Source organism: Acomys minous, assembly GCF_964271855.1.
Source record: "Acomys minous genome assembly, chromosome: 1".
NCBI lineage: Eukaryota > Metazoa > Chordata > Mammalia > Rodentia > Muridae > Acomys > Acomys minous.
In genome coordinates, this window is record NC_140483.1 from 107,890,026 (window position 1) to 107,905,406 (window position 15,381).

General features: G+C 40.3%; 1 protein-coding gene across 1 annotated transcript in view; it reads right to left on the minus strand.

Annotated features, from left to right (window-relative positions):
• The window catches only part of PREX2 (phosphatidylinositol-3,4,5-trisphosphate dependent Rac exchange factor 2), a 291,433-nt gene that overhangs the window by 137,056 nt on the left and 138,996 nt on the right, over positions 1-15,381 (minus strand). The window contains exons 21-23 of the mRNA XM_084782996.1: positions 14,421-14,538; positions 10,514-10,698; positions 7,156-7,317 (exon numbers count right to left, since the gene is read on the minus strand). Of these exons, the coding sequence (XP_084639122.1) occupies positions 7,156-7,317; positions 10,514-10,698; positions 14,421-14,538 (465 nt within the window). The remainder of the gene's footprint in view (positions 1-7,155; positions 7,318-10,513; positions 10,699-14,420; positions 14,539-15,381) is intronic.

A 15,381-nucleotide genomic window follows, 5' to 3' on the forward strand; every position in this document is an offset into this window, starting at 1 on the left:
GTGCTCGCCTAGCATAGTGAAGGTGAATAGCATCTATTCCTCAGTAGTCACCCAGTAAATAGTACACAGTTACAGCATCAGAGCTTGGACTGAGGCAGAGAACCTTAAGTGAAGAGAAAAAACAGGAACATCTCCCCATCACAGGTGCTACCACAGCAGGTGGGTGCAATAGTATGTATCCAGACACCAGGCCCCTGAACTTCATGGTGTTTTCAGAAACAAATGTCCTTAAACAAGGACGGTATAGCCTGTGAACTAATTGCGATGCGTATGCAAGAACATACTCTGTGCCATGTGTTAGCAAACCTCCACCTGCCTAGCACTGTAGCCACCAAGTTTACTAGGAAAGGAGAAAGAGTGAAATTTCCCAAGTGAAATTTGATAATTTTCAATAAAGACATATATTGGTCTTGGGTGAACTCTGAAGGACAGACTATCAGAGCTACTGTGGAATAGCAAAACCTGAATTCATTGCCACTTTTATCCATGTATTGATGAATTAGAATATGACTCTGCAGGGGGTTGATTCTAGAATATGATAGGGGTACTGAAAAGCAAAGAGGTTTAAGTTTCCTATATAAAGTAGCATAGCACTTACGTATGACTTTGATTTTTTAATCTTCACATTTATTCCTTTGTTAGTAATGTGTGTGTGTGCATGCGTGTGCACGTGCATGCATGCGTGAGCATGTGCATGCGTGTGTACACGCAAGCATGCATGCATGCATGCATGTTTTCTCATGCATTTGGAGGTCAGAAGACAATTTGCAGAAATCAGTATTCTCTTTCTACCATGGAGGCTTACAGGCTCCATTTAGCCTACAGAATGTTCTCACCAGTACTTACACAAGCAATCCTTACATTGCTTCAATAATATCTAGAACAACGAAAAGGCTATGTAATCATCTGTTATAAAGCCCTTTAAATTCTTGTGCTATTTTATATTTCGAAATGCTTTTGGTCTGCAGTTGGTTGACTCTCTGAGTATGGAAACACAGATGTGGAAAGATGGAGTATACCACCTTTCTCGGGGTGTAATCCTGAGGCAAGGGAGACAGCAGACAGGGCACATTGTGGAGGGGGTGGGGGATGGGGACTTTGTGGAAAACATGTAAGGTCTGAGATGTTTATCAACCTCCTGGGAAGAAGCCAGTAGAGAAGGAGACTGAGGTCACCAAGGGAGGCCGAGTGAAAGAACACCAAGACCTGAGGCCTGGAGATTGTCAGTGAAAGGGTCAGAAAGAGCAGGAGAAACAGTGTCCAGGGGCCAGAGAACTGCTGGTTTCCACATCAGGCCAGCTGTACCAGGTGCTGTTAAAGCCTGGTAAGGAGGACAGTGAAGGGGCTGTGACCAAATGCAGCCACTTCTTTGACATGGCAGGAACCTGAGCCCAGTTCTGGAGTGCTGAGGATGAAAGGGGGATAAACGGTAGAATGAGGGGTATGGAAGGCTCCTTCCAGGAAGGAGATGATGAAACAAGGGAAGGAAGGGAATGAGACTGGTTTTTTCCTTGGTTTTTCAAGACAGGGTTTCTCTGTGTACCCTTGTCCTGGACTTGCTTTGTAGATTAGGCTGGCTTCCAACTCACAGCGATCCTTCCAGTGCTGGGATTAAAGGCGTGCGCCATCATGGGCAGCAGGGAAGGACCCATTTTTGATACAGGTAAAAATAAAGAAGTATTTGTAAACTGACAGGAACTCACAGTTCATGGACATGGAACTTCAGGGTTTTTTTTTTAATGCATGAAAGGTAATTTACGTTTAAATTCAATATAGTTACTTAACTAAAACCAAGAGATAATACAAAAGTAAATTATTACTGTGCAGATGTGTCCCATTTCAATTGCCACAGAGTTAGGAAGAAAATTTTGTATTCAATTATCCTCTAGAAAAGGAAGATGAAGACATTTACACATCATTTCCCCAAATCCCTGTGTCAGTTTGAAGATTATATGTAGTAAGTAAAGTAGAAGAAAGAATCAAGTAAGCTTTCCAATTCTTCCCGTGATTTGTGTGTGTGTGTGTGTGTAAGCAGGAACTACCTCTAGGATGCTTACAAAGGACTCCCCAATACTCACAATAAGTCTGATTATTTCAACCAAGACAGTGACAGTTGTGTTAGAAGGGTTCTCCATACTGTATAAGAAGACTGTGTTTCTAGAGCAAGGCACAGCTTTACACCTGAACCAGTCACAATTGTGTTACCCAGAGGATAAATTCCTGCTCAGGATTCATTCAATTGTCCAGGATGCTCCAACCTTGTCTTTTCCATGGACAGAAACACATGTGGTGCCTGTAAGAATCCTATTATGGTCTCAGGACCTTGGCTATAGAAGCTACTGGAAATGATAGGCTCTTAGTTTTAAAACTGAAAATGTTTAGGGTCCGAATAAAATAAAGCCAGCCTAAGATTTTAGTTTCCATGGATACTTCTTTTTTCTTTATTATTATATAAATGTTTTAAATTCAAATATATTTTGATCATATTTTCCCCTCCCCCAAGTCTTTCCAGATCCCCTATGCTTCCTACTTAACCAACTTTAAGTTCTTTTTCAAAAAACAAAAACCTAATACAACAAAAGCCACCCCTACGAAGCCAAGAGAACAAAAACACCCTAAAAGAACTTTTTTAAAACCACCAAACTGTAACTAAATAAAAGCGTTCGCACACTCACACACACACACACACACACACACACACACACACACACACACACACAACTGTGGAGTCCATTATATGTCCTTGACATGAAGCCTTCTGTGGAGTGGTTGCTATAGGCAGTGCCAGTCCATTAGAGAAAACTGACTCCTCTCCCAGGAGGTATAAAGGACAGCTCAGTTGTTAGCCCTTATCTTAGTGGCTGGGTTTCCGTTCACTCCTTTTCAATATGATAAAATAAAATATAGTAATATAAACCAAAACTATCACATCAAAGTTGGACAAGAAAGACCTATGAAAGGAAATGAGCCCAAAAGCAGGCACAAGAATCAGTGCGCCGCTCACTCATACGCTCTGGTACCTACCTGTACAGTCACTGAACTGGAAGCCACAATACATACATGCAGAAGACCTGGTTCATGTGAACTTTGATCATGTTGATTTAGAAGGCTTTGTTTTCTTAGTGTACTTCATCCCTCTGTGGTGCTTACACTCTTTCTGCCTCCTCTTCTGAGGACTTTTCTGAGCTATCAGGGGAGGGATTTGAAGGAGACACCCCATTTAGGGCTGCATGTTCCTAAGAGTCTCTCTCTCTCTCTCTCTCTCTCTCTCTCTCTCTCTCTCTCTCTCTCTCTCTCTCTCTCCCTCCCTCTCTCTCTCTCCTCCGCCCCCGCCCCCGTGTGTGTCTGTGTCTGTGTCTGTGTCGGTGTGTTTGTGTGTCTGTATGTGTGTGTAAAATATCTGGCTGTGGGTCTCTGTATTTGTTCCCATGTGCTTCAGGGGAAAGCTTCTCTGAAAATGCCTAACAAGACCTTGAACTATGAGTTCTGGGGATACTTTTTATTTCACAAAAAGAAGCACATTGAACCCTTCATTTGAAAGAAAAAAATGTTGCTAATAATAGCTTCAAAATAAATATGTGGGAATTAAAGCTGTCTAGCGTGATAGGTACAGTGAACTACTCTTCTCTATGCTGCTAGAATTGGCTATATCCCATTCAAACTGGGAGGGTCCTTGACATATTTCCATGCTAACCTTACATCTTCCTATAATGAAAAAGCCAATAATTTTAAATTTATTTAAAGGCAAGTAAGATGACAATGAACACAGTTTATACAGTGATCAGGCCTTGCCAGACTAGTTGTTTCATGATTAAAAATAAAAGTGAGAGAACATTCAGATATTGCCTCAGCTGAATGACCTGAGGCAAGAGTTCTCTCCTAGAGGCAGAAGCAAGACAAGACTCAGCATGCATAGAACTTTGCAATTCAACCAGTGACAAATATCACAATGCAGTCTGCAGTTCAGTGATAGGAATTTTATCATTTGTGATGATTGCCTACTAAGCTGGCCATGTCTACCTTAAAATGTCACAAGACCCGTTTGCTCCTATATAAACACAGAATATTTTAAACTCATGCAGTTTGAAAAGACCAGAAACAGTTCCACTCTGATTCTCACCAAAGAACACTTTACATTCCTGCCTTATTCTAAACCGAACACTCACTGGAAAAAAATGTGATTTCATTCCTTTTCTACTCTGATTAGAAATCACTCAGACTCCCACTGCTAAGCCAGGCAACAACCCGGCTTCGCTATCAATTAGCCCAGTCTCATTCCTATAATATTCATTCTCTCTTTTTAAATAATATAAAATAAGATAACCAAAGCTACCACATCAAAGTTGAGCAAGACAGCTGCATCCCATGGGGGCATTTCCTCAACTGGAGTCTTCTTCCTTTCTCTGATGACTGTAGCTTGTGTCAAGTTGTCACAGAAAACTAGCCAGTATGCACACTCCACCTCACATGTCTTTTCATCATGAAAGCTACCAATTGTTGACTATTCAAACCAGTGACTTGGTTTTTTTTTTTTTACAGAGTTCTTATTGTTCTTTTAGTCTGAACAATGCAGTTTATCATATAAGCTGTATATGATAACACAGTATCAAATGTAAGTAAGCAAACTATAACAACAGTTAAAATAGAAAAACAAAACAAAACAAATAGCAAGCTTCAAACACCAGTGCTGGTGCCAGCTGTGTGCCACTGGGCAAGTTCCCTGACAACTTGGAACTTCATTTACTTTATCAATGAAACAGGTAATGTATTATTCCTGGTAATAATTCCAGGTAAAATTATATATAAAGGGAGCTGGAGAGATAGCTCATATATTAAGAGATCATGCTGCCCTCCCAGAGCAGTTCCCAGCACCCACATCAGTGGCTCACACCCTTTGTAACTTAAACTCTGGGGGACCCAATGACCTCTTCGGGCCCCTGCACATACACACACACACACACCACAAATACATACAAAAGCAAAAATAATTCTGTAAATCATTTCACACGTTGCCTGATGCCTCTAATAGACATCCAAAAACTGGTGTGTAGGTTTACAGGGCTCTAAGTCAGCACCTCATACAAACAGGAAGTGTGTTGCCAGAGCATTTGGTCATCTTGGTGGGACTTATGGCTGGTGAAAGTGGCATGGCTAGTCTCACTTCATATATTTTGATCTTTCTTTTCAATTAGGTGCTAAGTGTGAGAGGGCAGGAATCCCCAAGTAACTTTTCCTTGTGCCATGCTGCTAAGTATTGTCCTTTTCTTCCTGGCCCATCTTACAACAAATCTGATTTCACTTTATTATGGAAGACAGAGCCAGTGACCTATGCCTTGAGAGTGTCTGCCACACAAAGTAATGCATTCGTTTTCACTAAGTCTTTGCAGAGGCCTGTTTATGAGCACTATCTATGATACTTCTTGGTGTTGCCTCAATAAAACCTAGTGTGTCAACTGATAAAAATGAAAACAATAAGTGACCATGGGGACCCAGCCTCCTTTGGTACATCTACAGTGTAACTTCTATGTCTATGAGTCAGGGAGCATCACCCAGAGAGGGAGTAAAGATTCTAAGAGCCCGAGGAACAGGAAATCTGCTGCTAGACAGTATCCTAGATGTGACAGGGACACTCCTATTCATGACAGCTCAACACTATGGTGGCTTAAACAGTGTGGATGGGAGAAATTTCACAAGGCCACAGCCTTGATGAAGGGCCATCAATGGTTGCAGACAGAGGGAGAAACAGTTTTCCTCAAGGACAAGCTACCTGATAGATTATCCAATCCCCAAACATCAGCCCTAAACACATGTATGTATAAGCAATGCTAGCTAAATGAGCTCAGTACGTATGGACACACACACACATACACGGGAGCGTTATAAATTTGAGATGAAATAGGGGAAGCATAGGAAGAGAGGGTTAGAAATGATATCAGTACGCTGTTCAAGTATGAATTCTGCAAAATTAAACTGGTATGAAATATTTCCCTTAGAAAATGAGCCCAAGACAGGCTATGGTGCTGGCTAGTTTTATGTCAACTTGACATAAGCTAAAGTCGTCTGAGAGGAGGGAGCCTCAGTTGACAAAATGACTCCATAGGATCTGCTGTAAGTCACCCTGTAGGGCACTTATTTAATTAATGATTGACAGAGGAGGGCCCAGCCCATTGTGTGTGGTGCCTTCCTTGGGCAGGTGGTCCTGGGTTCTACAAGGAATCCAGCAAGGCATGGGAAGCAAGCCAGTAACCAGTACCCCTCCATGGCCTCTGCATCAGCTCCAAGTTCCTGTTTGAGTTCCTGTCCTGACTTCCTTCAAGGATGAGCAGCCCTTGCAGGGAGCAGGGAAATAAACCCTTTCCTCCCCCAGTTGTTTTTGATCATGGTATTTCATCACAGCAGTAATAACCTTAAGTAGGACAGTCATGGATACATACACATACATAGATCCCAGGGATTTTGATAAGTATATAGCAGATTATGTCCCTTTTCATTTAGGCTGCCATGACTCAGAAAGTCAGATATAGCATTCAATTTCAGCAACTACATGGGATCTTGGGATCTATTTTCATAAGAATCTTTTCCTGGTCTATTTTTCCTCTTCTGTCTATCTGTTTGTTTGTTTGTTTGTTTGTTTAATTAGAAATAGAGGTTTTATACAATATATTCTGATTACAGTTTCCCATCCCAACTCTTCCCAGATCCCTGACTACCTACCCACCCAAATCCACACCTTTTCTTTCTCCCTCTCATTAGAGTGCAAATAAGCATCTAAAAAATAAAATGAAAACAATAAAAAAGAAAATAAGATAAAACAAAAGCCAACAATCAAAAATAAGATGAAACAAACAAACCACCAGGAGAAAAAGAGCCAAAGAAAAACCACAAATAAACACAGAGACATACATGTTCATACAACACTGGAAACTATAATATACGTGCCAAAGACCTTCAAGGGAAAAAACAAATTACTTGGTCTCAAGCATTTTGTTACATTTTGTTACCTTAACAGACAATTGATCAAGAAAAATTATATAAATATTATTATTTCAATAAAGGAATACTAGTACATATTTAAAGAAGATATTAGAAAGTGATTTAAATGTCACTCAAACAGTAACTTTTGTAACAACTTCATGTAAAATTCAGACAACTTACCTTTCTATAACTGGATATTCTGTGGTGTATATGTTCAATTCTTTCACTGCACATGGTACTAAATTTATTCTGAAGGTCAGCAGCTATCACTTCATTCAAAGAATTAAGGCTGGTGCAGTTTTGTACGAAGTGCTCATCACTTTTTGCTAGGGCATCCAGAATCTGTAGTGATAAATGTACACAAAAGAAAAGAAAGGCAACTTTAAAAGAGAGGACATACGATTTCCCTAGGTTAGCACTGCAGTTGCCTGGGTTTAAGGGTCCATGAGGCACAGCCTGGAAACTGATTTAACCTGTCTATTTGGAATCTAAGGTTTCGCTTTCGCAGGATGATAAAAGTCTGTTCAGGGAGCCAAGCAGACTTCAAAGGCTTCCTGCTGGATAAATCAGTTCACTCTGATGTGGGTGCACTTCTCCTGAACATCTGTCCTAGACATTCACTTAGAGTATCTCCCCTCGCCTAATTCTGTGGTAGATCAACAAAAGCAATAACAACAACAAATTAAGAGAAAGCATTGATATCCTTGTTACGTAGACATGCCACAGAGAATTCAGACATCATGCTGCCCGCTGAGCGTCTGAATAAATGAAAAGTTTCCACAATGCTTTGTCTAGGCCTCTTATAGAATGTTTTTTAGCTATCGATCTTTAACTCATATATCCACGGTTTCTGAATTTTTTTTCATGGATTTTCTGTATGTGAGAATGTGTGTCCCCCCACCATCTCAATGTGTTGCCAGTGCTGTTTCTTTGCCTCTTTCCGTTTTGTTTTGTTTTGTTTGTTTGTTTTGTCCTTTTCTGGATTGTATCATTACCATCTTCATCATCATTATCATTATAACCATCAATGCCTGTTTGTATTCGAATAAGAGAAAAAAAAGGTGTGAATTTGGGGGGGGAGGGAAGTAGAGAGGATGTGGAGAAGTTAAGAAAGGGGAACCCTTAATCAAAATATATTGTATGGAAGAAATCTACTTTCAATCATAAAAAAAAATAAAAGGAATTCATATTAACCTTTAAAAGGGGGTATCTTGGTACATTATAAAGTAGTCCTGAGAGTCCATCTTACCCCTGTCAGAACGGCTAAGATCAAAACTTCAAGTGACAGCACATGCTGGTGAGGATGTGGAGAAAGGGGAATATCCCTCCATTTCTGGAGCGAGTGCAAACTAGTACAACCACTTTGGAAATCAATCTGGCACTTTCTCAGAAAATTGGGAATGATTTTACCTCAAGACCCAGTCACACCACTCCTATGCATATATCTAAAGTATGCTCCACCATACAAGGACATTTGCTCAACTATGTTCATAACAGCTTTATTCATAGCCTAAATCTAGAAACAACCTAGGTGTCCCTCACCTGAATAATAGATAAAGAAACTGTGTACATTTACACAATACTGCTCAACTATTAAAAACAAGGAAATCTTGAAATTTGCAGGCAAATGGAGGGAACTAGAAATAACCATCCTGAGTGAGGTAACCCAGTCCCAGAAAGACAAACATGGTACATACTCACTCATAAGTGGATACTAGGTACATAATACAGGATAATCACACTACAATGAGACTAATACACCAACCAAGGACCATGTATGATGTGGACCTGGACCCTCTGCTCAGATGTAGTAGATAGGCACTACAGTCTCCTTGTAGGTCCCACAATATGGGGATTAGGGACCACTTCTGACATGGACTCTGTCCCCACCCCTGCCCCCCAGCAATGTTGATCACCTCCCCCTGGTAGGGCAGCCTTGCCACAGAGGAAGAGGATTCAGGTGGTACAGATGAGACTTGATAGGCTGAGATCAGATGTTAGGGGAGGAGGGTACCCCTTTCTGAGCACTACGGGATGGAGGGAGAGGGTATGAGGAGGGAGGAAGGGGGGAACCAGGAGATGATGAGGGAGGGGGCTACAATCAGGATGTAAAGTGAACAAATTAAAAAAATTAAAAATAAAGTAAAAAGAAATTTAAGTGAAAAAAGTGGTCCTTATCCAGTGTCTGAGCTCTGGCTGTTTTCAATGAGCAGATCTTTCATGTACTGCATCCAAGTTAAGGCTCTATGTGAGCACATACACATGCATGAGCATCTTTCTGTACCTCAACTCACTGGAGTTTCCCGAACACTCTATAACCTGTGAGAAGCACCAATGCTCTCTTCATTTTGGCTCTTTCTACCTCTGCTTCCCTGTTGCACTGCCTGAATGTGGAGGACAGGTTCATCTGCTCACAGGTCTGCACACATCAGGGCTGGCTTTCTCGTCAACAGTGTGATGGGGATTGTTGGATGTCTGACGTAATACACTCAGTTGTCACACTAACTTATGCAGTCGCACACATAGAAAAACCCATGTGATTTTGCAAAGTGGAGCTAGCTAAAGAATGAAAGTGGCATACTTATGATCATCCACCTGGTCCTAAGCTCTGACATGATCCTAGTTAATAAGACAATATTATTCAGAAAGGGTAGAATTTTTAAAATATACAAATATGTACAATGGTATATAACATCAGAATGTGTGCTTTAAGTTAACATTTAGAAGATTAAAATATGATTATTTAAATATACCCCCTTTGGATCACTACATTAATATTACTACTCAATTTTCGTAAATGAATGTTACTATAGGTAGCATTTCAACTATGCATATTTGAAACACTAATTAAAACAAACAAACACAGGTCAAGAAGCTCAATTTTAACTCTCTAACTAGTAAAGTCAAAGTTGTCACGGGATGATAGAAAAGCCAACTGGAACACTGAAGCCCAGATGTGAAGAGGGCACATCTGGATCTATTGGAAGGGCTAGCAGATTGATCTCTTTCATAGCACATGGCATTTCCATTCAGATTTAAAGATACTTCCTCTTTCTCTGCCTTGCTTTTACCTAAGGACCATCTGAGAGCATCATTTACAAACAACAACAAAACAGACCTCTGTGACTCTATTTACAAACTGGCTTCCAAGTTTCCCAACATTTTGGCACTTATGGAATTTGAATTTTTTAACATTTTATGGCATGAAGTACTCATAGAGAATGTACATTTAAAAGGCAATCATGAAAATTATCTGAAAACTGTTATTTGGCCTGAATTAGGAGCAAAACAACGATAAAAGATCCAGCAAGATCTTTACCATGTCAGCTAAGCCTTGTCTGGGCAGGATTCTCAACCTATGCAACACTCAGCTCCTAGAATCAATAAAAAGAACTTAATGAAGAATTAATAATGAGGAGAGTTGAATGAGCTAGCCTCTGCAATATAGAATATAACCTCTGCTTATTCTATATAATAAAGTAGAGATACATTGGTTATTTAGTTTAGAGAAATCTTACTATCACAGAGTCACTCATACCTTGGCAGTTAGGCTGAAGAAGCCTTTGGGCTCCACCATCTTCTCTACTACGTTGCACTTTGTGCCCGCCGTGCTGTCGTACTCATATACAACCCCGTACTCGAGGTGGACATTGTCCACCGTCAGACTCACATGTTCCTTCTTGCCGTCGATGATGGCCATGGTGTTGAACTTGTCGATGACTTCTGGAATACAATTTTGCTGTAGCCAGTTCATGGTTTTTCCTCATCATCAGGTGATTTTGAGTATGTGTTTGTTTGTTTGTTTGTTTGGCACAGGATCTTACATGTAGCCTTGGGTCACCTAGAACTTACTATGTAGGCCAGGTTGGCCTTGAACTCATAGAGATCCACCTGGCTCTGCCTCCCAAGTGCTGGGGTTAAAGACACATACCATTATGCCCAAAGAGTCTCTGACTATTTTAAAGCGTTCTTTAAAGGCTATCTAAGTTAGACATGATAAATGGCATATTCTTGCTAATGCTTTAAAAACAAAAATATTTTTCAGGAAAAGTAAATATTTGACAGGTTGAAATATTGCCACTTTAACCTAACCAGTCTGATTGATATGCCACTTTGATCAGTGGACCACATACATACTGATTCATATTAATATTAACACTATAGAGGCAATTGCATCTGTTTTCATTTAAAACAAATGAGAGGATCTGGAGAGAAAGCTTGGCAGTTATGAGAAGTTTCTGCTCCTTCATAGAACCTAGGTTCAGATCCCAGCATCTATATGTTGGCTGACAACCACCTATGGATCAGATATCCCCTTCTGGCCTCCATGGGCATCAGGCATATACTTGATGTACATACATATACACATGTAGGCAAACACTCACACACACAAAATCACAAATGAGCAAAAGTCTTTTTACAAAATGTATATGAATCAATGTCAGAGATTTTTAAATGGCCACAAACATGGGATGAAAATGTGATCAAAGGGTCAGATAACCACAAAAGCCACAAAACAGGTCATATTTCAGAACAGGAAAGAGATGCAAGGATCATTTTTATTTCCAGATGTTTAAGCTTCTCAGACAGCATCTTGGAGAGAAAAATTCATGGAGACAGTCCATCACTGTTCTCTGGATGAAAATGTCTGTCTAGAAATTTTAACTGCACTCTGTTGAGTCTACATTCAGAAAGCTGAGGAGTAAATACCTATAAATTTCAAACTACTGTGTGGCTTAGTAGTAGACACAGAGTGAGAGAAAATAAAATATCTTTAGATTATTTATGTATTTATATATAAAATGCTAATGTAGAATACCAGTTTACTTTAAAGTAAATAAATCTCCAATTCAGTTCCTATCTGCCACATAAACCAATCAATCTTTTGATGTGAACCTGTGCCAACTTATCCCAAATGGGGACTAAAAGCCCTAGGACCCTAATCCTATTGTGAGTAAGTAACATCACATCTCCCAACAACCTTATTGCTCTCGTGGGGCTGAGATTGTTATTATAGTACACATGTGTTAGACCAATCGAGCTAAGCATCCCTCCATGGATGGAGAGAAAACCCTTCATAATCAATGTATACAGGTCACACACTAAGAGTAGACACAGTTGTCCTTTGACTCTTTTTCCCAGAAAAAAAAATCCTTGTAGTTAAGCCTTAGGAGGCTGGCACAGTTGGCTTAGTGCTTGCCTTGTGAGCAGGAGGAACCTGAGCCTCATGCCCAGAGTCCATATAAACATGCTAGGTATAGTGGCACACATTTGCAACCCCAGTGCTGTGGAGGCAGAAACAGGAGAATCCCAGTCTTCCTTGGGCGGCCAGCTGAGCCTAATCAATAAGCTCAAGAAAAATGGGAGACCCTGTCTCAAAGGAGATGGATGGAGTACCTGGACGGTATCCAAGGTTGCTCTCCACCTTCCAGATGCACACCCATATACTCACACTTGCAAGCACATGCATCTGCACACACAGACACACACACACACACACACACACACACACACACACACACACACACACACACACACACAAATAAATAAGTGAAATCTTGGAAACATTCTGAGTAGTAGCCATGATAGCCACACCCTATTTATGTGATTGCTAGTCCCAGTTGGCTTTTGACCCAGAGCTCCAGCCCTCTTTTCTTACTTATAACAAGATTTTGCAAGCAACAGTAAGTCATGGTTATGCACATTGGGTGATCACTAAGATTATTTCAAAATGGGAGCTAGTTGTCAGGGAACCAGTCATGTGACTTGAGGCAGAAAGTTCAGCTTCCACCCTGTTCTGGGAGGGGGCAGTAGGACTTAATTTTAATCAACAACAGCCAGTAAGTTAAGTGTTACATTCCAAGACCTCCCATGGAAAAGAGTCTGAAGAGTGTTGAAGAGAATAAGCACATCCATGTGAGGGATGTATATCTCCACTCAGTGGGGCAAGTGTAGGACCCACACTGTATGCCTCATTATCAATCAGTGAAATTAAGGAGATTCTGGATTTTAAGAATCATCCTACCAGAATATTAAATGAAAGAGGAAAGTATGGAAACTGCTTGATGGTAACACCAGTTGGTCAGAAAGCGAGGTGAAAACATGAGATCACAGTGGGCCTCTAGAACAAAGGCACGGTGTGGGACTGACAGTTTAATGTGTGTGTGTGTGTGTGTGTGTGTGTGTGTGTGTGTGTGTGTGTGTGTGTGCACACGCTAACTCCCTAGGAAGGTGAGAGCTGAGCTGTAGACACCCAGGTGCTGTCTGGAAAATAAGGACAGATTTTCACACATATAATATCTGAAGTTCCAGGGAATAATTTTTCCAACTATTTATTTGGAGGAAATTCACCATGTAATAGAAGTCTCCAGAGATTTCCCCGCCCCGTCCCCCCAATAAACAGGTTGGAAGGATACAACAAAACTGTAAGAGTGGATACAAGGACTTCTGTGGAAATGTTCTTAAAAAAAAAAATTACTCATGGCCTTTGGCAAGTGCAGGCTGCCCAAATACAATAGCATCAGCTGTGATAAGAAAAGGAGCCATTAAACACAGGTCAAACAATGACTGCTTGACTCAGAAACAAGACCCTTACCAAACGTTTATGTGTATGCGTGCATGCATGTGAGTGTGTGTGTGTGTGTCTGTGTGTGTGTGTGTGTGTCTGTGTGTCTGTGTGTGATGCACATATACTTACCACTTCTTATATGGTCAAGGTGGGGAGATTGAACCAGGGGTCTATTTTTAAAGAGCTACAGACGATCTCAACACAAGGGTTTCTTCTACGTGTATGCCTATGTGAAGCAGATCTTATGAAAATGGGGACCTGATCCATCAAATCTGGGGTGGAGGAAGACAGTCTGCATTTCTACCAGCTTGCTGTGGGTGAGCCATATAGAAACAGAAATGTCTACCTGTCTGACTGACATTCACCTCCTAGAAGGAAACCATTGGTTGGAACCCCACACCAGCCCACTCCGTAACTTCACTAACACCCCAGAGCCTTGACCAAAACAGGCTCAATTTCTTCTTCCTGAAAGAGGGTATCAGGTAACTGGTGAGACTTTCTGTTTTGATGTTTTCATGACTAAATGAGAAAATCTAAAAAAAAAAAAAAAAAAAAAAAAAACACTGACAGGGAAGCACACCTGTAAACCCATCATTTAGGGGGTAAAGGCAGGACCACTTGTGTCATATAGATGAGCCCTGCCTCCAAAAATGGGTGAATAGATAAATGAGAGCCAGAGAGGGGGGACTTACAAAACATGATATGCTATCATATGTCAACCACAATCCAATACTACTTACGTGTCTGAAATGACATATAAATTTGGTATCAAGTCACGGCTCAAAAATCTAAGTAAGACCTTGGTACTTGGGAGCAGACACAAGTGCTATGGGAAAGAATAGCGTAGGTACATGAAGAAAGAAAAAAAGCTACCTACCTTCTACTTTGCAGTCAAATGCATCCCCTGCCTCATCTCCAGGGAGCTTCGAGTGGGACTTTTGCATGTCTTCATGAGCACTTTCAAGACTATCATAGACCCACTGTATGAAATCTTGCTGGAAGGGAGGGAAGGGAGGGAAATGAAAACTCTCAGAGATACTGGATAGATGCCCGAATGTGTATTAGTTTCATAGCCCCATCTAAGAAAGAAGCTTAAACAACATGCCTATTTATTTTTATAGTCTGTCTATAACAGTAAATACAATTTAAAAAAGAAATAAAATGCGAAAAAAGACAGCCAATGACAAGTCAACACTCCAACTTTTTCTGTCTCGTTATCTTCGGATGTGCTCTCCATATTTAAGCTAAAGATGCACTCTTTAAAGTAGCATTCAGTTCTCAAATGTCTTACTGAAGCATCCCAAATATATCTCTAAGTGAATTTAAAATTTTACTTTAAAATAAGCAAATGCTAATGGGCAATTATTTGCTGCACCAATTATCTATAATTATGTATACCATTTTAAGGTTCTAAGAGACACATATATTACAATATATTAATGGTAATATGAATCAAAACAATGTGGAAATCAGAAGAATATCTCTCATTGTACAGAATTTCCAAGTCATGTAACATCCTTTCATATAACACATAACTCATCTATATTCAGGGAAACAAGACAGATGAAAAAAATAACTTCCAAATAAACGCTTCAAGGGTTCCACGACTCTAAGGTATATAAACATGATGATAAATCAAATTGAACCGAATTACTTAAGTGTAATATAATATGCCACATCCATTTTTGCCTGAATCAGCTCCACAATTATGTCTAGCTGGTGTGCTGCTATAAATCACTAAAATGAGAGCAAGGGTTTGTAGATGTGGTAGAACTCAGGAATAGAGGCATGCTTAACATTCACGAGGCTCTAGGCTCAATCTACAACACCACACACAC